Genomic DNA, 20,949 nt, shown 5'->3' with positions numbered 1-20,949 from the left:
CCTGAAACCCGATTGGTATGGGTCTAGATAATCAGCATCTTCCAGGAAAAGAGGAAGTTGATGCGCTACTACGCTCTCAACAACCTTCGCAAGAAAGCGAAGGTTGGAGACCAGGCGAAAGTTGTTTAAAACAGCTGGGTCCAGGGCAGGCTTTTTGAGGAGGGGTCTCACCACTGCTTCTTTCAAGGCTGTGGGGAAACTGCCCTCTCTCAATGAAGCAGTTATCACTTCATGGATCCAGCCTCGTGTCCCATCCCGGGCCGCATAAACCAGCCAGGAGGGGCACGGGTCCAATAAGGACGTAGTGGAGCTCAGCTTCCTCATGATCTTGTCTACCTCGTCCAAAGTCACAGGGTCAAACTCTTCCCAGATAACATCAACAAGACTGTCTATGTTCTCATCGTCAGACTCTGCCCAGTCAGAATCCAGACTGGTCCGGATCCGAGCGAAATGAAAGTTGTCTTTCATTCATTCAAAACTCTATGCACCTCCTTGTTGATTCATTCAAAGTTAAGAGATGTATCTCTCCTGCTTGCTGTTATCCAAATCACAGTGATTTATTTATTATCTAGCTGCAAAGTCTCCAGAGATTTTTCTGTACGCTTTCAAAAGATTTGACAGCAAGATGTCAACAACATGTTTTCATCTCAATACCATGCTAAAGCTTTGTTGACAGGCCATTGGAAAGACATGGATAAATAAATGGGTCTGGAGAAAAAGAGAGCTGGGGGAGGGTCTTTTAGAGTAGTTAGGGGGTGTACTTTGTTTCCTCTCCTCAAGTTGTGAAGCTTGGTGGGACTATGTCTGTGTTTGAAAAGCTCCTGAAGCTCCTGTCTCAGAAGAGGGCTTTGTTTTCTTCCAGCTCTTTTTCTGGATTGTTGTTCAGAGCAGGCACAATACAGGAAGTGGATTTGTGAACACAAGTCATGTTCCTGCTTTTGCTTCTTCTGGTGCTGCTTTTTTGGCCTCAGGGAATCTGTGGGACACTCAAATGTCTCCTGACTCTGAATAGGGATGGGGTGAACCCACAGAACTATTACAAGTCAGAAAAGTATTTCATTAGTGCTATAATCTCTGCAATCAGGGCTAAGTTTCAATCATTAAACTTCAGCACGTCTCCTTCAATTCAGCCATTAGAGTAAGTGAATGTTTCTGAACTGAAACCATTCTATTTTCAACCCTCCAATTTTGTGAGGCAATGTCCCCTGATATTCTACTTTTGCTAATTTAGTTCATATCTCAATTTCCTCAACATCCTCGGAGCAGAGCTAGAATGTGTATAGGAAGAGAAGATGGTGTCTCCCTTCCCTTGTCTCATCAAGAGGTCAAGATGGACTGAATAATTCAGGACTGCTATATTTTTCCTGGCATTGAAAATAAGATAACTTCCACATTTTTTTCTGGATGCCAATTCACTGATAATATGAAGGAATCACACCCAGGAATTTTTTGGGTCTGTGACTTTCCATATGTCTGTGAGTTCCATTTCGAACTGAAGGCAGGTATAATCTTGAGAGCAAGTTTGGGTAGTGATTAAGTCATCAGGTTAGAAACCAGGAGTTTTAGTCCCACCCTAGATATGAAGCCAGACAAAAGACCTTGTACCTGTCTCCTTCCCTCAGCAATCATTCAGAGGAACACTTGGACTTTGGTGGATTAGAAGCATTTTTGTAAAAAGAGATTAAATAAAATGTTATTTTCATTGATTCTGCTCTCATACACTTATATTTCTAGGAAAACAAACCCAGAATACTGGAAAGTGCTGTCCTACCTTTTTGCCATCCAGGAGATCAACCAGGATTCTGGTCTCTTGCCCAACATCACCCTAGGTTACAATGTATATGAAAATTATTTTAATCCACGAATGACTTCAGATGCTTTGCTGGACCTGCTTTCAGATGGGGAGGCCAATGTTCCCAACTACAGTTGTGGAAGGCAGAGAAACAAACTGACTGTTCTGGAAGGATCCAAGACTGACATCTCCATCCAAATTTCAATCATGTTGGGCACCTACAAAATCCCACAGGTTTGATTTTGACAGGGCAAAAAGGTTTAGTTATACAGTTTTCAGATGTTTTCTCTTTTGTAAATAAAGAATAAATAAAGTAACCTCACACTGCAATGAACAAAGACATACATTCAATTTTGCAGCTACTAAGATTGTTGGATGAGCAGTCACAAAAACAGCCAGGGAAGTGATTGAAGCTTGGGAAATGGGCCACTTGTCAGACTACAGGAGTACTGATTTACCACCAGCTTATCAACTACTTAGGAGGCGAGGGCTTGGCAGCACAAGGAAAGAACAGCCAATGAATTAATAGTCGACCACCAACAACTCAATCAACAACTAAAAAACCACACACAATAGATACCACACATACAACAGTCCAAACCATGTACTCTGCTAGAGAGAGGTTCCCTGAGGATGGGCTCCAGCACAAGTCTGAAAGTTTGGAAGACTAAACCTCTGGTCTCGATGACTGACCCAGATTGGATCCTGCAGCATGAAAAGTAAAGACTCTGGTTATCTAATTAGAGAGACAAGGTTTAGAGTAGCCATATTCCTGCCCATCATGATGCCAGCCCAGACTAGGGGCTTTCTGATTTGTGGAATTTGAAAAATTCTCCACTGAAGAAACCAATAGGCAGAGAAACAACGTGTGAAACAATGAGCCACCAATGTAGGAAGTGGATGTAGAGCCAATATAGTTACCCTAAACTTTGAATTTTATGAATGTTAAATAAAATGCTACCTTTTTCTTCTTTGTTTTCTTTTTAGATCAGTTACAGTTTTATTTCCCAGGTTCTGTATGATAAAAGCCAATATCCTTTCTTCTACCCAATGCTCCCTTCTGAAGGAGTCCAGTACTCAGGGATGGTCAAAGTGCTCCTTCATTTCAGGTGGACATTGATTGGTCTGATTGCTCCAGATACTGACCAGGGGCAGAAATTCATAAGGATGATGACTACCATGCTGATAAGGAATGACATTTGTCCAGTTTTATCACAGATCTTTTCCATGACTATCAAGAAGCTCTTCAAGCTTTCTGATACATACCGCAATTGGAGACAAGTGAATGTCTTTCTTTATGGTGCAGAGATGGATTCAATAGGAATTGGGTTATTGCTTTTTCATAGAGCCATTGAAGGTTTTAAGGAACCTGTTAAAGGCAAGGTCCTAATGACAACTTTGCTGAGAGACTTACATTTATATTTAACAGAAATTGCTAATCTCATTGGACAAATCCATAGTATTTTTTCCTTTCCTATGAAAACAAAGCAAACAGCTAACTATGCTGTGTCTCGGCATTTCTACTCTATGGTGCAAGACTTTTCAGAGAGATCCTTTACATGTTTCTATGGCAAGGATGCCTTTTCGGTGAAAGTCTGGAGACGGTGCAGAGAAAGTGAAGAACTGGAGGTTCTGCCAAAGGAGCTAATTGATCGCATCTTGTCAATAGACAATTATTTCACTTACTATACAGTGTGGGCTGTGGTGCGGGCTTTACATGCAGCTTTTTTATCTAGATCTAAAAGGAGAAGGACTAAAGATGGCAAGAACATGGAAACTCCATGGCTGAAAGCTTGGCAGGTAATTGGGTTTTTTTGTATGTTTTCTTTGTTTTTCTCTTGAAGATAAGAATCAATTTTATAAGTGTCAGAACAGAGGAATTATTATGAAAAAATAGCTGATTTTTATGATGAAAGTACATTGAATTAAAACATTCTGTTTCTGTCCCTTTTGCATTACAGTCACTTCTTTTTAGTTGGTAATTATCAGCTGTCCCAACTTGGTCAGTTAGAAAAGAATGACTCTTGAATCCATTGTTAATGAAAGTATACTTTACTAAAGTCAAATGGTTGTAGCGTAGAAAAGCCTGATCTGAACTTTCATGCCCAAAGCATCTGATTAACTCTTCCCTTCTCCCCATCTTCCCCCTGGTTATCTCCCATTGTCCAATTACATTCAAACAAATTGTTTTGGTAACAGTCGCTAGCTTGGTAGGCTGGAGAGTGTTGCATCCCATGTTGTGACCTTGGAACAGCTTGTGGCTCTCACTGGACAGTACAATGAGTGGTTTTGATTCCATTTAACTCCCTCCCCCTTATTGCATATGGCAGACTGGCATCTGGTGAAGCATAGCTCGTGAAGCAGGTGACAGTCCTGATATTAACTGGTTTTAAATTGTTTTTCAAATAAAATATTTTAATACCTTTAGCATTCAAATATGCATGCTTGATTTTATTTTAATATAAATGGAGGGGGAAACAAAATTTGGAGAGGCTTCCAGCCAGCCCCTTGAAGGAAGAAAGACAAGAATCTGCAAGGATTTCAGAATGTTAATTTATTGTTAATGAGCTTGAAAACCTGTCCAAGTGAGTCTCTAACCCATCTTAATGTTGGTACAGTTGAAATATAATTACCACTGTAAGCTAGTAGATATTAGAATTTAAATGTTTATTGATGGTCTGCAAATGACTTGAGAAGTAAATCTGAAACTTTCACTTTGTGTGTCTGTTCACCCACAGCACAAACTTACTGTAGATTTTTCCATGTCCTTTCTAAACATACCCATTTTATCTTCCATCCAGCTTCATTATTTCCTTCAAAATTCTCAGTTTTACAATAATTCCATAGGAGTGTTATATCTGGATGCAAATGGAGAGTTGGTAGCCAATCTGGACGTTGTGAACTGGGTGATTTCCTCCAACAAGTCTGTTAGCAGAGTGAAATGTGGGAGTCTAGAAAGAGAAGGATCCTTTGATTTCAAGTTCACGATCAATCAGAAAGCTATTGAAAGGTTGGAAGTGCTGAACAAGGTGGGGAAAACATGTCATTTCACTCTTTCTAAAGGTCTTACCATGAGGATTGCAGTATTTAGCAAGATGGGGTTCAGATATCATCTCAGTTTTCCAAGAGAAGCAACATCTTCTTTGATTAGATGTGCAGGTGTCTATAAACAATAATCTCCATAAATATTCAAGTGGTTGAATAGACATGTACTCCCTCCTCCATCGCCAATATTGATTTTAATTTTTTTTAATGTTGCTGTTAGCTACTCAGAATAATAAACAACAAGGTAAGAGGTTATACAAGTCAGAGGGGGGAAAGGGAGTGTTGTGGCCCCGACCCCTGCGCCTGTCTTAACTGAGGACGAGGACTCTGAGGATGATGGGGAGGAACTGGCAAAGCCTTCCTCTCCGGGGCCCTCCTCTCTGGCAAGGCCTCCGTCTCCATCGGGAGGCCGAGAGGAGCAGCCAGTGCTCGAACAGCTGCAGCAGTCTAGCGAAGATGAGTCATGGCTAGACCCTCGAGAAAGACGCAGGGCCAAGCATCTTCAGCAACGTAGGTTGGGTAGGAGGGCCAGGGAGTAGCTGAGTCATTGAGCCACACCCCATAAGGTATAAAGGGGGTGTGGCTGCTCTCAGAACTTTGTGACGAACAATAGTTTCAACAACTTCGGGTCACGTCTTTGGAACTCTGCTTCTTGTTTGAAACCTTGGTCTGAATTCTTGGCAACGCTTCTGTACCTCTGCTAATGGACTCTTTGCTTGGACGATATCTCATTTCAGCTGAAGTTTGAGGTAACGAGCTTATGTTGCTGCCAAGACCTTATCAGTAGGCAATTAATTAAAGCCTGTAGCATTTATTTATTTATTTATTTTATTTTTATTACATTTATATCCCGCCCTTCTCCGAAGACTCAGGGCGGCTTACAAGCTTAGCAGTAACAGTAGTAGTTATTAGCTAGTAATGCTAGCAGTAACTAGCATTAACTCTTGCTAGTTGTCCCTGCTTGTCTGTCTGTGCTCCGGGAGGGGGGAACAGAACAGGGAGAAAGAAAAGTGCAATGCCACCACGTTACAAAAAAGACATTGAGAAAATGTGCAGAGGAGAGCAACTAAGGTGATAAAAGGCCTGGAGACTAAAACATATGAAGAACTGCAGTGGGAATTGGATATGGCTAGTCTAGAGCTCAGTGGGTTAGGATGCTGAGCTTGCTGATCAGATGGTTGGCAGTTTGGCGGGTTGAATCCTGAGTGCCGCATAACAGAGTGAGCACCTGTTACTCGTCCTAGCTTCTGCCAACCTAGCAGTTCGAAAGCACGTAAAAATGCAAGTAGAAAAATAGGGACCACTACGGTGGGAAGGTAACAGTGTTCCGTGCGCCTTTGGCGTCTAGTCATGCCGGCCACATGACCACGGAGACGTCCTTGGACAAGCGCTGGCTCTTTAGCTTTGAAACGGAGATGAGCACCGGCCCCTAGAGTTGGAAACAACTAGCACGCATGTGCGGGGGAACCTTTACCTTTTTAGTCTAGAGCAGGGCTTTTCAACCTTTTCACCCATTGTACCACTTTTAGGATATGGCAACATCTGAGTACCACCAGTCACCTAGCAAGGTGTCAAAACTTGATGACCAAAAAAAGGAAAAAAGTGATGAAGTACAGGTAGCTCTCGACTTAAAACAGTTCACTTGTTGCCTGTTCAAAGTTACAATGGCACTGAAAAAAGTGCTCCCCAAGCCACAGCTGAGCAAGACAACTGCCTGCCTGCCCAGCAGCACTCTTCCTCCTGTTTTCATTGTTGTGAGCATTTCTGCTGAGGATTGGCAGCGGGGGTGGAGTGGGGGGTGTTTGGTTTTTGTTCCCCTGTCTGCTGGGTAGTTGCAGCAGGTTTTGGTCCCTTCACATGACCCTGGGACATTGTGACCATCATAAATATCAATCAGTTGCCAAGCATCTGAATGTAAATCACAAGACCCTGAAGATGCTGCAACATTTCAACTGATCGGCACTTCTTCTGGGCTCAAAAGTGCCAGGATCAGCGCCGAGCTTCAACTGGAGACTGGCGTTGATCCTGGCACTTCCTCTGATCCCTGACAGCCCCAAAGAAGTGCTGATCCTGGAGCTTCCACTGAGCCCTGACAGCCCTGCAACTCCAGCTGTCTCTTGCTCAGGCTTGTGTGGTGTTGCCACCAGTTCAGCTCATTCCCCTCCCTTGCTACCACTTTTCTAGGATGGTCACGTACCACCTGCCAGTTGCCAATGTACCACAGGTGGTACCTGTACCACTGGTTGAAAAGCCCTGGTCTAGAGAAAAGAAGGACCAGGGATGAAATGATAGCAGTATTCCAGTATTTGAGTGGCTGCCACAAATAAGACAGGATCAACTTATTGTATCAGAAATCACAAGAAGGCAAAACAAGAAAAAATGGATGGAAACTAATCAAGGAGAGAAGCAACCTGGAATTAAGGAGAAACTTCCTAATAGTGAGAACAATTAACCAGTGGAACAGCTTTACATTCAGAAGTATTGGGTGCTTCATCACTGGAGGTTTTTAAGAAGAGACTGGACAGCCACTTGTCTGAGATGGTATAGGGTCTCCTGCTTGAGCAGGGGGTTGCAGTAAAAGACCTCTAAGGTCACTTCCAGCTCTATTCTGATTGATCAAAGAATGAAAACAGACTTGTACAAAGGGACAAGTCTTGGGGTAACATGGGGTAACATAATTTACTTCACAAACCAGAGAATCAATCTGACCTTCTTTTGAATAATTTAATATTTAAATTTAGATTCTAAATTAAAAATTATAGAGATAAGAATTAGAATGAGCAGCAATAAAAAAGGAAACAACATTCAGCCAAATAACATTGATGAGTCACAATTTTTTTAAGTAGCTAAATTAAAATTGGAACTGAAGATTTCTATCCTTGTCTCTCCCCCCCCCCCATTTTCTTGACATAAATTCATGTTTCTTTTTTTGGATGTTGTCTCTATGCAGCCTCTGCCACTTTCCAGGTGTGTGGAAAGCTGTCATCCTGGATTCATGAAGGTGGCTCAGGAAGGAAAGCCCATTTGCTGCTACGACTGTCATCGTTGTGCAGAAGGAACCATTTCCACCATGGAAGGTGGGTAACACCAGAAGAAAAACACTGTCATTTGAGAAAAGCATATACACTGACATTTTTCCATAAAAGGGCTTGTAAGTACATGCTTAATGGGATATCCTACTCTTGTTTTTTGCAGATGCTCAAAAATGCACCAAATGTCTAGAAGATCAGTATCCAAATATCAAACGCATTTACTGTATTCCCAAGATTAAAAACTACCTTTCTTTCAAAGACACTCTGGGGATCATCTTAGCTTCCATTGCCCTGTTCATGTTTTTAATCACAGGCTTTGTTTTGGGAATATTCATAAAATTCCTGGAAACTCCTATCATCAAAGCCAACAATCGGGACCTCTCCTATATCCTCCTGGTATCCCTCCTGCTTTCCATCTTGACTACCTTCCTATTCATTGGGCAGCCAACAAATCAGACCTGTCTTCTCCGTCAAACTGCTTTCAGTGTCATCTTCTCAATTGCCATTTCTTCAATCTTGGCCAAAACAATAACAGTGGTGTTAGTCTTCTTGGCCACTAAACCAGGTAATAATATTCAGAGGTGGCTGGGGAAAAGCTTAGCCAACTCCATCATTATTTCTTGCTCTGGTGTCCAAGTTGTCATCTGCAGCATTTGGTTGGGCATTTCTCCCCCATTCCCAAATTCTGACAAGTACTCCCAGTCTGAAGAGATCATTCTGCAATGCAGTGAAGGGTCTAGTGCCATGTTTTACTGTGCCCTTGGTTACATGGGCTTCCTGGCTGCCATCTGTTTCACGGTGGCTTTTCTGGCTAGGAATCTCCCTGGGACCTTCAATGAAGCCAAGCTGATCTCCTTCAGTATGCTGGTCTTCTGCAGTGTTTGGGTGTCCTTTGTGCCCACCTACCTAAGCACCAAGGGGAAGTACATGGTGGCTGTGCAGGTCTTCTCAATCTTGGCCTCCAATGCTGGCTTGGTGAGCTTTATATTTTTCCCTAAGTGTTATATTATTTACCTAAGACCCGATCTGAATACAAAAGCACATATGATGTCAAAATAATGCAATAAAATTGATGTTGGGTAGGGGGTTCCCAAAAATGTCAACATTCCAACATTTGACACTTTAAAAAGCTAACTTCAACACCATCATTGTTTGTCTTTTGTCCTTTCTTTTGTCCTTTTTTAATTTTAAGACATAAATAATAGATTATATAATTGTGATACATTGGCATTTATATAGACGAGTTATACTAAGGATAATTTATACCCTGCTTAGATAATTTAAACATTTAAAGATAGAGAAAAAGAAGAGATTTATATCACTGTTAACTATGTTAGTCAATGTCAGTGTTAATAAACATAAGGTTCTTTAAATTGTATATCCCAAGCTAAACATAACATTAATACAGCTGCAAATTACATGAAAATATTTGATAAAGTGAGGGTTTCTGTCTTAAGCTGAATATTTAATGCATATTAAAAAAGAAAAAATAGACCAAACCAATAACAAGAGGAAAAAATATACACAAATGAATAATAAAAAGAAGAAAAAAGAATCATTTGGTTTCTAACTTTCACCTTTTTCCAGTCTTTAGAAATAATTATTGTATTGTTCTGTGTGATGGGTTTTATATACAAGAGCAATTCTTTCTTAAATTTAAACTTCTGTTGTGGATATATGCCAGCAATTTTGCATTAGCTGGAAATTTTTCAAGTTTAAATTCCTTGTCAGACATTTTCAGAACTTTATTTTTATTCCAATGTTTGACAAAATTCATTCTTGAGCATTTATGTCAGTAACTTATAATATTTGTTTTTAATATTTTCCAGGATTATACTTAGTAAGAAAATGGTGATTTCATTTCAAATTTAATTTCCAAAATTTTCTACATTATGCCATATACTGTATACTGTATATCCTTCTAGTATTTTTGAGTTTTGTTACATATCCATTGCATGAGGTAAAATGGTATTTCTGTTTAAATTGTAGCTCAAAGTAAATGTCATGGATTTGATCAATAATTCTTCCCATTGATATATTATGACTGTTTCTTTGAAATTTTGTATCTGTTTTAACATACAGTTTTTGTTTGTTCTAATTGTGTGCTCTGTCTGAATAAAGGTTTAAATATCTAATATAAGTGGATTTGTGTGTTTTAAATTCCATCTTTTCTTTCTTCTTAATGTCACTCCCTCATTCTTAAGATGTTTATTCTTCCAGAAATTGGCACATACGTCAGCCATGGTATCTTCTGATCTTTCTGAGTGGTTGTTGTTGTATCTTTAATCTGTTCATTAAATTCAAGAGGACCATGTTTGCATGTGTGATTATATTTTTCTTACTGCAATTATTTTCAACATGGAAGACATTTAAGGAGAAAATTATGAAATTGTTGGAATTATTTGAGGAAAATGGGTGATGTGCAGGCTATGTCACTTGAATCCCAGCAATATTTTGTTTGTGTGTGCCTATGTACACATGTTTATGTTAGGCAAATATCAGTTGGGCTGAAGAGAGAAAACTTTGAGAAAAAAGCAAAATGAGTTTGTCACTGTAAGAACAGAATCTTTCCACAGTAAAGGGAATGTTTCAAATGTTTGGAACAATTTGTCACCACTGGGTGACATTTGCTTGATAGTTTTAACTCTCAGGAAGCCGGAAGACCTGGCTTTGCCGTCTGGGTTGGGGATCAGAAAGTGGTATGGAGCCCATAAAATAGCTGTACTCTTGAATGCTTCTGCTCTCCCGGTATCTTTTTGTATGGCTTCTAATTGTTTAACTGTTTCTAATGTTTATATTATTTGTATGGCAGATGATACCACTCTAATGGCAGAAAGTGAAGAGGAACTGAAGAGTCTCTTGTTGCGAGTGAAGAAGGAGAGTGCAAAAGTTGGGTTGAAACTAAACATTAAGAAAACCAAGATCATGGCATCCGGCCCTCTCAATTCCTGGCAAATAGATGGGGAAGAAATGGAGGTAGTGACAGATTTTATTTTCCTGGGCTCCAACATCACTGCAGATGGGGACTGTAGCCAAGAAATTAAAAGATGCTTGCTCCTTGGGAGGAAAGCCATGGCAAATCTAGACAGCACACTAAAAAGCAGAGACATCACCCTGTCAACAAAAGTGCGTATAGTCAAGGCCATGGTCTTCCCAGTTGCAATGTATGGCAGTGAAAGTTGGACCATAAGAAAGGCTGAGTGCCAAAGAATTGAGGCCTTTGAACTCTGGTGCTGGAGAAGACTCCTGCGAGTCCCTTAGACTGCAAGGCGATCAAACCGGTCAGTCCTAGAGGAGATCAACCCTGACTGCTCTTTAGAAGGCCAGATCCTGAAGCTAAAACTCAAATACTTTGGCCACCTAATGAGAAGGAAGGACTCACTGGAGAAGAGTCTAATGCTGGGAAAGATCGAGGGCAATAGAAGAAGGGGACGACAGAGAATGAGGTGGCTGGATGGAGTTACTGAAGCAGTAGGCGTGAGCTTCAATGGACTCCAGAAGATGGTAGAGGACAGGAAAGCCTGGAGGAACATTGTCCATAGGGTTGCAATGGGTCGGACACGACTTCGCAACTAACAACAACAAAATGGCAGTTTTATTTTCTTGGTACTGTTTATGTTTTAACTATAAGCCACCCAGTGTTACAAATGCTATCTGGATGGCTATATACATTTCCTAAATAAAATAAAAATAAAACCTGACAACATCTTCATTAAGAGAATGTCCAAACCTGAAGAAGTCTCCCAACAGTTTCACGCAGATCATGAATTTCTGGAAATTTGATGAATTGGAGTTAAAATAAAGTTAGATAAGATAGATAAGATAAGATAAGCTTTATTGTCATTTTTTTTCTGTGGGCACTACGATACACATCAAAAATGAAATTTAATTGCCCAGCTCTCAAAGTGAACATATTTATTTATTATTTATTTATTTATTAGTTTTTATAAACCGCCCTTCTCCCGAGGGACTCGGGGCGGTGTACAGAGGAAGGAAGAAGTATACAGACCGAACAATAAAATAATAAGAAACACTAATGAACACAAACTGGGACCCCAATTAACGCTATCATGCCAGGCCAGCCTGCTGGAACAAAAAAGTTTTTAAGTCGCGACGGAAGGTACGGAACATATACATGACACACAACTAAACATACTATATACAACATATATACTATATACAACATATGTATAGACCTATACCCCTACGTATACATAACATATGAATATTAAACACTGTCCATCTTGAATATATAACAGAAGGAGGAAGCTTGAGAGTTCACAAGGTTTATACTGTATGGAATGAAATTGTGGCTGAATCTGGATGTTCTGCTGCGGATACCATGAAGCCTTTTCCCAGAAGGTAACAAGGAAAACAGGTTGTGAAGAGGATGGGTAGTGTCCCAGATAATCTTACGGACCCTGCTCAAGCAACGCTTCTGTGCTATGTCCTGGATGGGAGGGAGGGAACTGCCAATGATCTTTTCAGCCATCCTCACCACTCTCTGCTTCCAAACCAGACTGTGATGCTGTATGACAGGATGCTCTCAATCGTTCCCCTGTAGAAAGTGGTAAGGATAGGGGAAAGAAGATGTGCTCTTCTCTTGCAATGCTGAAAATGCAGGCACTACTGTGCCTGCTTCACCAGTGTCTCCCTGTTGAACGACTGAGCCAGCCTACTTGTTAACTGCACACCCAGGAATTTGATGCTGGTAACCATTTCCACAGGTGAATCATTAATGCACAGAGAAATTGACAATGATCTCTTTGGTTTTTCTGGTATTTAAAACTAGACTGTCCTCCTTACACCAACATTCCCAGTCTAAATGTTTTGTCAGAAGCTGGCTCAACTTCATGATGTTATCTAGTATATATAGTCATGCTCTTCTCGGGATGGGTAACTTCTGCACAGAATGATGCTTTATTTTATTCTGATGGATTGATTGATTGATTGACCAAAGCTAGGCTTACAATCACTGGGATGCTTGGCATCTCCAGGATCTGAGACAAGATAGTCCAGTGTCATAGGAAAGGTTCAAATCAACTGGATCCCTGCTAGATGGCGTATTTGAGATGGGTTGCTACTGTAGTATGTAACTAGATGATGCATGAAGTTTTATATTGGGGAACGCGGTTTTAGATAAAATGATGCATTCTTGCCTATAGGAGAAGTCAGTGGCAGAGAAAGAAGCAGCAGCCAAAAAGTTCAAACTGAGACTGCAGATTCAACAATACAAATGAGAATAATGGAGTTGGAGGGGACCTTGGAGGTCTTCTAGTTCAACCTCCTGCTCAAGCAGAAGATCCTATTTCATTCCATATAAATGGTTGTCCAATCTCTTCTTAAAAGCCTCCACTGGTGGAGCACCCATAATTTCTGAAGACAAGCCATTCCACTGGTTAATTGTTCTTACTGTTACAAAATTTCTCCTTACTTCTAGATTGCTTCTTTCCTTGGTTAGTTCTCATCCATTGTTTCTTGTCTTGCCTTCTGGTGTTTTGGAAAATAGGTTAACCCTCTTTTCTTTATGGCAGCCCCTCAAATATTGAAACATTGCTATGATGTCACCCTTAGTCTTTCTTTTCATTAGACTAGACCAGGGGTGTCAAACTCAATTTCATTGAGGGCCGCATCAGCATTGCGGTTGCCCTCAGGGGGCCGGGTGGGTGTGGCCAGGGTGGGCGTGGCCTACTGGGTGGGCATGGCTAGAGTGGGTGTGGCCTACTGGGTGGGTATGGCCAGCTCTACTACGTTCGCATGAAGGGTGCCTATGGGGCCCTGGGCAGGAGTGGGACAGATCTGAGGGTCTCTTGCAGAAGGAGGGTCTCTGGGCCAGGGCCAAGGCAGTGGGGGCCGTTCCCTCGCTGTTTCCAGGATGGCTTTGTGGGCCGCATGAAACCACTTCGCGGGCCGGATATGGCCCCCGGGCCTTGTGTTTGACATGTCTGGACTAGACAAACCCAATTCCTGTAATCGTTCTTCATATATTTTAGCTCCAGCCCCTTAATCATCTTTGTTGCTCTTTTCTGTACTCTTTCCAGAGTTTCTACATCTTTTTATAATATGATGACCAAAACTGAATGCAGTATTTTTCGTGTGGGCTTACTAAGGCTTTATAAGGCAGTACTACTAATAATAATTTTAATAATAATAATAATAATTTTATTTGTATACCGCCCTTCTCCCGAAGGACTCAGGGCGGTGAACAGGGCAATAAATACTAATACAAAAATTAAAAAAAGATTAAACAAAGTGCCCAATACCTTAAAACAATAATTTAAAATACGTTAAAAGCAATAATAAAACCCAAAACCCATCAGGCCAAGCCGGCTTGTTCAAACAAATAGGTCTTAAGATCCCGTCGGAAGGAGCGAAGGTCGGGCGCCGTCCAGAGCTCAACTGGTAAACGGTTCCATAGAGCCGGGGCGCCCACAGAGAAGGACCTCCCCCTGGGGGCCACCAGATGGCATTCTCTGACCGGTGGCACCCTGAGGAGGCCCTCTCTGTTGGAGCGCACTGGGCGGAGGGAAGTTGATGCTGGCCGCAGGTGCTCCCTAAGGTACTCCGGACCCATGCCATGCAGGGCTTTAAAGGTCATTACCAGCACCTTGAATCTCACCCAGAAGACAACTGGAAGCCAATGCAGCTCACGGAGCAAAGGTGTAACATGGGAGTATCGGGAGACTCCCAACACGACTCTCGCGGCTGCATTCTGCACCAGTTGGAGCCTCCGAGTGGTCCTCAAGGGCAGCCCCATGTAGAGAGCGTTGCAGTAGTCTAATCGAGAGGTCACAAGCGCATGAGTGACCGTACGCAAGGCATCCCGGTCTAGATAGGGCCGCAACTGGCGCACCAGGCGAACCTGGGCGAAGGCCCCTCCTAGTCACAGTTAATATATGATCTAGAGAAAGCTGTGAATCTAGGAGGACTGATGTGATCTTGATTCTATCCTTCTGTTAATGCAACCTAGGATTGCATTGGCTTTTTTGGCTGCTGCCACACATTGCTAGCTCATATTAAAGTGATTGTCCACTAGGACTCCGAGTTCCCTTTCATGGTTGCTGCTATTGAGCCACATTTCACCTAATCTGTACAGTACATTTGGTTTTTCTTAAGTGTAAAAACTTACTTTTCTCTACACTGAATTTCATTTTGTTATATAGATTAATCAAACTATAAACATTGATAATATCGATATTAATATTGATAAAAATATCAATCAAGGTAAATCAAATGGATGACATACATTTTGGAGAGAAAGAGAGAGGGAGGGAGGGAGGGAGGGAGAGAGAGAGAGAGAGAGAGAGACACACACACAGAGAGAGATTCCTAACACAGTTTAGTACATACTTAAATTAAAAGTAGAAGGGGGACATATATTTATTAAAAGTGGTGGATTATTTCTATTGTGAGGCAAAACAAAACAAAAACAGGTTTGTATTTGTGCTTTTTAAGGAACATTACATCTTCCAATAATATTTTGGAAGAAATTAACTGGCATTTTTGGAAAAGATGTGCCAAGTAAATTTATATCTTATTTTGAAAACAAATATTGTTTTGTATTCAGGTCTGGTCTTAAAAAAATAATATAGCACTTGGGGATGAAGATGCAGTCTAGAAGTCCCGCACTGGAGGCCAAGATGGAAAAAACCTGCACAGCTACCATGTACTTCCCTTTGGTGCTCAAGTAGGTGGGTACAAAGGATATCCAGATACTGCAGAAGACCAGCATACTGAAGGTGATGAGCTTGGCTTCGTTAAAGGCTCCAGGTAGATTCCTGGCCAGGAAAGCCACCATAAAGCAGATGAGAGCCAGGAAGGCCATGTAGCCAAGGGCAAGGTAGAACATGACAACAGAACCTTCATTACATTGCAGGATAATCTCTGCAGATTGTGAGTACATGTCCGACTGAAGGAATGGGGGAGAAGTGCCCAACCAAATACTGCAGAAAACAACTTGGATACCAGTACATGAAAAGATGATAGAATTAGTCAGGCTCTTCCCTAGCCATCTCTGCACTTTATTCCCTGGTTTTGTGGCCAAGAAAGCTAACACCACAGTGACTGTTTTGGCCAAGACAGTAGAAATAGCAATTGAGAAGATGTTGCAGAAAGCTGATTGTTGAAGAAGGCAAGTAGCTCTCTTTGGTTGGCCAATGAATAGGAATGAGGTCAAGAAGGAGAGCAAGAGGGAGATGAGGAGGATGTAGGAGAGATCTCGATTGTTGGCTTTGACTATGGGTGTTTCTTGGTATTTAATGAATATTCCTAGGACAGAACCTGTTACCAAAGACAGGAACAAGGCAAGAGAAGCTAGGATGATCCCCAGATTTTCTTGATAGGATAGGAAAGTTTCAGTCTTAGGAATACAGTCATCTTGGTTGTTGTTTGGATACTCTTCTGCTGGACATTTGGTGCATTTTTCAGCATCTGAAAAGAGTGAGATTAATATCTAGTGTAAAACATGTTCTTCTATCAGATGCATAGAGGGAGTCCTCAACTTAGGATCACAGATGGGACTAGAATTTCCATTGATAAGCATGGCAATTGCTAAGTGTCATTTTATTACATTTTTGCCACAGTTGTTAACCAAATCATGGTTGTTAAGTGATTCATGCGATTTTAGGCTAATCTGGCTTTCCTTATTGGCTTTCTTGTGGAAGATAAGTGGGAAGGTCACAAATGGTGATTTCAGTATGCTGCAACTATCCTAAATATATGCCAGTTGCTTTTCTCATGACCATCAGGATGCTGCAATAGTTGCAACTTCAAGGAAATATAGTATTACAAGTGTCATTGTAGCTTTGAAAGATTGCTAAATAAATGGTTGTAAATTGAGGAATACCTGTATCTGGAATGGTATGGGTGATGATGGTATGAATGAATTTGCATGGAGAAACATAGCATGCAGCAGTGATTAGGAAATTGATGTGTAATGCAGAAGAATAAATGTCAAAGAGAAATGAGAATCTCTGCATTCATTTGCAGGAAGAGCTGTGTCTGTTTTTAGAGGTTGCTGTCAACTCTAAAAAGGAGCATGGCTGTAGTCATTTTTCCTATTCATTTTCAGTTGACACATAGAATGGAGGGAAGGGTTTTGCCAGGTGCTTCGTTAGTCTAAATAAACTTTTATCCAGAGGGAACCAAGGTCATAGGCTGCTCCTGAGATTGCAGGCTGGGTGTTGCATAAAAAGCCCACCAAGAAGATGGATTGGGGAACATAGTTGTTTGCATAGCCTTAGGAATGGGATTTTTTAAACTTTGTATTGGGGAATTGTTATGGGTTTCTCCAGACTTGGTTTCACTTTTGACGTGCTGATACTTTGTAACCAATAAACATGTTCTTTGAGGAATTTGCAAGCTTCAGAGTTCTGCTTTATTTGTCTCTGTCTGTTGGAACCATGACAGTTGCATTGTTTGCATCCCAGATTCCATGAATCACCTTTTAGAGAGGAACTTCAAAGCATTCCATGGCCCTCCCATTAATGATCCACCAAGCGATGATCATTGAGACCCCTATGCAGGACTAGGTCAAGCACAGACTGTAGGAGGAGGTTGGACTCAAGGCTTCAGTGGCCACCAATATCCTTTAAGAAGGAAGATATTTCTCCAATAAATTCAGCTGCTGGCCTTCGTGTGTGAACTGTCTATTAGTCAAGGTGTTTTACTTAATTCTCCTTTGCAAATTGAATGCCTCCCTCCAATGTTGTGTGGAATGTAATCTGGTTTCTGAGGAGGGAGTAGCTGCACTCCAGTGGACCAAGAGACAGTGAAATTTAGGTGGTTTGATTGGAAGAAAGAGAGTCAAGATAGTGTCTCTCTAGAAGTTCTCAGAGTATGTCTTTAATGATACAAGTAGTGCTTTAGTTGGCAGGTTTCTGTCTATAAGTGAGAAGCAATAGAGAAAATAAGGGCAGGACTTAGAAGTAACTCTTTGTGTTATTTTTAGTATTTGAAGCCTGACAGCTTGGAGATAGCCAGGTCTTCTATCCTGGCAGCAGTTCTCTGTGCTGCTGGATCCCACTGTTTATTTTTCCTTACATCCATACCAGGTAAGCAAGCACCAATGGCTTCTGTGCATCTGACATGTGGATGGATGAAAAACAAAAGCTCAGTTTTAACAGTCCTTCCTATGACTCCATATAGAAGGGGAAACTCTTCTCAGTTTCACCCACTTAAAAAAAAGAATCCCTCATTTCCCAGGAAGGAAGGAAGGAAGGGAAGGAAGGAAGGAAGGAAGGAAGGAAGGGAGGAAGGGAGGGAGGGAGGGAGGGGACCTGATAAACAAACAAGTCCATCCTTTTACACTTGTATTAATGGATGAAATTCTCAGGATTCTTTTTTCTCACCTTCTATATGAATACAGGCAAATAGATGGGGAAGAAATGGAGGTAGTGACAGATTTTAATTTCCTGGGCTCCAAGATCACTGCAGATGGGGACTGTAGTCAAGAAATTAAAAGACGCTTGCTCCTCGGGAGGAAAGCCATGGCAAATCTAGACAGCACACTAAAAAGCAGAGACATCACCCTGTCAACAAAAGTGCGTATAGTCAAGGCTATGGTCTTCCCAGTTGCAATGTATGGCAGTGAAAGTTGGACCATAAGAAAGGCTGAGCGCCAAAGAATTGAGGCCTTTGAACTATGGTGCTGGAGAAGACTCCTGCGAGTCCCTTGGACTGCAAGGCGATCAAACCCTAATAAGCAGGCATATACATAGAATGAAGGCTACTGCTAAGCTTGTAAGCCGCCCTGAGTCTTCGGAGAAGGGCGGGATATAAATGGAATTTAAAAAAAAAACAAACCGGTCAGTCCTAGAGGAGATCAACCCTGACTGCTCTTTAGAAGGCCAGATCCTTAAGCTAAAACTCAAATACTTTGGCCACCTAAGGAGAAGGAAGGACTCACTGGAGAAGAGCCTAATGCTGGTAAAGATTGAGGGCAAGAGAAGAAGTGGACGACAGAGAATGAGGTGGCTGGATGGAGTCAGTAAAGCAGTAGGCATGAGCTCAAATGGACTCCAGAAGATGGTAGAGGACAGGAAGGCCTGGAAGAATGTTGTCCATAGGGTTGCAATGGGTCGGACACGACTTCGCAGCTAACAACAACAATAATATGAATACATCTGAACTAGACTGTGTTGTTCCTCTGTGTCATACATGTGTACGTATGTGAGTATATGTATAATCTTTTATCATGCTTATGTAGTGTATATTTATTTATTTATTTATTTATTGATGGGATTTATATCCCGCCCTATCTCCTGAAGGACTCAGGGCGGCTCACAATACAACATATAATAAGTACATAAATCAAGATAAAATGAAAATTGAGAACATCAGTGCAATAAAAATTAGAGAATTTTAAAATGAATTAAAAATACTAAATATAAATTAATTGAAATGCCTGTCAGTCTAGGTCAGCTTGGTGGAACAGGTGTGTTTTGAGGCCGCGGCGAAAGGATTGGAGGTTTTGGGCCATCCGAAGCTCAGGGGGGAGCTGATTCCATAGGGTTGGTGCTCCCACAGAGAAGGCCCTCCCCCTGGGGGTCGCCAGCCGACATTGCCTAGCTGACGGTACCCTGAGGAGGCCTTCTCTGTGTGAGCGTACTGGACGATGGGAATTTGTTCCCGGCAGCAGATGGTCCTGCAAGTATCCCGGACCTAAGCCATGTAGGGCTTTAAAGGTAAGTACCAGCACCTTAAATCTCACCCGGAGGGCAACTGGTAGCCAATGCAGCTCACGCAGGAGGGGTGTAATATGGGAGTATCGGGAAGCTCCCATCACAACCCGTGCAGCTGCATTCTGCACCAGCTGAAGCCTCCGGGTGGTCTTCAAGGGCAGCCCCATGTAGAGAGCATTACAGTAATCAATACGGGAGGTAACGAGTGCGTGGGTGACTGTACGTAGGGCATCTCGGTCCAAAAAGGGGCGCAATTGGTATATAAGACGAATCTGGGCAAATGCCCCCCTAGCCACGGTTCCAATGTGATTGGAGGTGGTTACCCTTTGAGAGCTAAATGCAATGAAATTTCTTTTTAATGTATGCTGATTAGTGTACATTTAAAGTGACAATAAAATTATTCTATTCTAGTCCATTCTGTTCTGTTCTATAATAATAATAATAATAATAAGTTGGAAGGGACCTTGGAGGTCATCTAGTCCAATCCCCTGCTCAGGCAGGAAACCCTATACCATTTCAGACAAGTGGCTGGCCAGTCTCTGCTTAAAAACCTCCAGTGTTGGACCATTCACCATTTCTGGAGGCAGGTTGTTCCACTGGTTAATTGTTCTAACTGTCAGGAAGTTTCTCCTTAGTTCTAGGTTGCTTCTCTCCTTGACTAGTTTCCATCCATTCCATTGTGTTCTGTTCTGTTCTCAGTAAAGATTCTCAATAAAGATTCTATTCTGTTCTGTTTTGTTCTGTTCTATTCTAGAAGGGAACGGAAAGGAAGAAAAAGAAGTTCTCAATTTCTTAAGAGAGAGTCCAAGAAAACATGGCAGTACCACCACTAAACAAGATGAATATCAAGAAATGCCATTTCCCTCTTAATGTCATGCCCCCACTGATCCCATTTTTCTTAGTATTCTGCTCCTGATTTAAATTCCCATGTTATTTCTTATCACTCTCTATAAAATAATTGTACTTATTAAAAGAAATTATCTTTTTAAAGCCAAGGTTTAAAATGCATATTACATCATTTCATGAAAAATGTTAGAATCTATAGTTATCCCAAATGTTTGCATTTTTTCTTTGGAGTCACCCACCTTCCATGGTGGAGATGGTCCCTTCTGCGCAAGGAAGACAATAATAGCAGCAGATGGTTTTCCCTTCCTGAGCCACCTTCATGAATCCAGGATGACAGCTTTCCACACATCTGGAAGGAGGCAGGGGCTGAGAAGAGAGAGACAAAATGTCCAGAAAGTTAACTTAGTTTCAGGAAAATGGCATAGGAAGATGGTGTTGGTGATCACAAGTTCAAGATTTAGCTTTGACTAATTAGACTTACTCCTGCGAGTCCCTTGGACTGCAAGGCGATCAAACCGGTCAGTCCTAGAAGAGATCAACCCTGACTGCTCTT

The 20,949-nt window shown here is 41.5% G+C and overlaps 2 protein-coding genes across 2 annotated transcripts in view; both read left to right on the top strand.

Annotated features, from left to right (window-relative positions):
* LOC310633309 (vomeronasal type-2 receptor 26-like) overlaps positions 1-20,949 on the top strand; it is a gene marked incomplete at its 3' end in the record, with an annotated part of 68,393 nt that overhangs the window by 10,988 nt on the left and 36,456 nt on the right. The gene's annotated exons all lie outside the window — the stretch shown is intronic.
* Positions 1,865-8,928, top strand: LOC310633310 (vomeronasal type-2 receptor 26-like; the record flags this gene model as incomplete). The annotated part of the gene is made up of 4 exons (XM_083351011.1): positions 1,865-2,026; positions 4,594-4,821; positions 7,788-7,914; positions 8,033-8,928. The coding sequence occupies 4 exons, from the start codon at positions 1,865-1,867 to the stop codon at positions 8,926-8,928; spliced, it is 1,413 nt and encodes a 470-aa protein (XP_083207137.1).

This window comes from Vipera ursinii (genome assembly GCF_947247035.1).
Source record: "Vipera ursinii genome assembly, chromosome: 2".
In the NCBI taxonomy this organism is placed as follows: Eukaryota; Metazoa; Chordata; class Lepidosauria; order Squamata; family Viperidae; genus Vipera; species Vipera ursinii.
The sequence above is the reverse complement of the archived record's forward strand: the minus strand, read 5'-3'. Positions and strand labels throughout refer to the sequence as shown.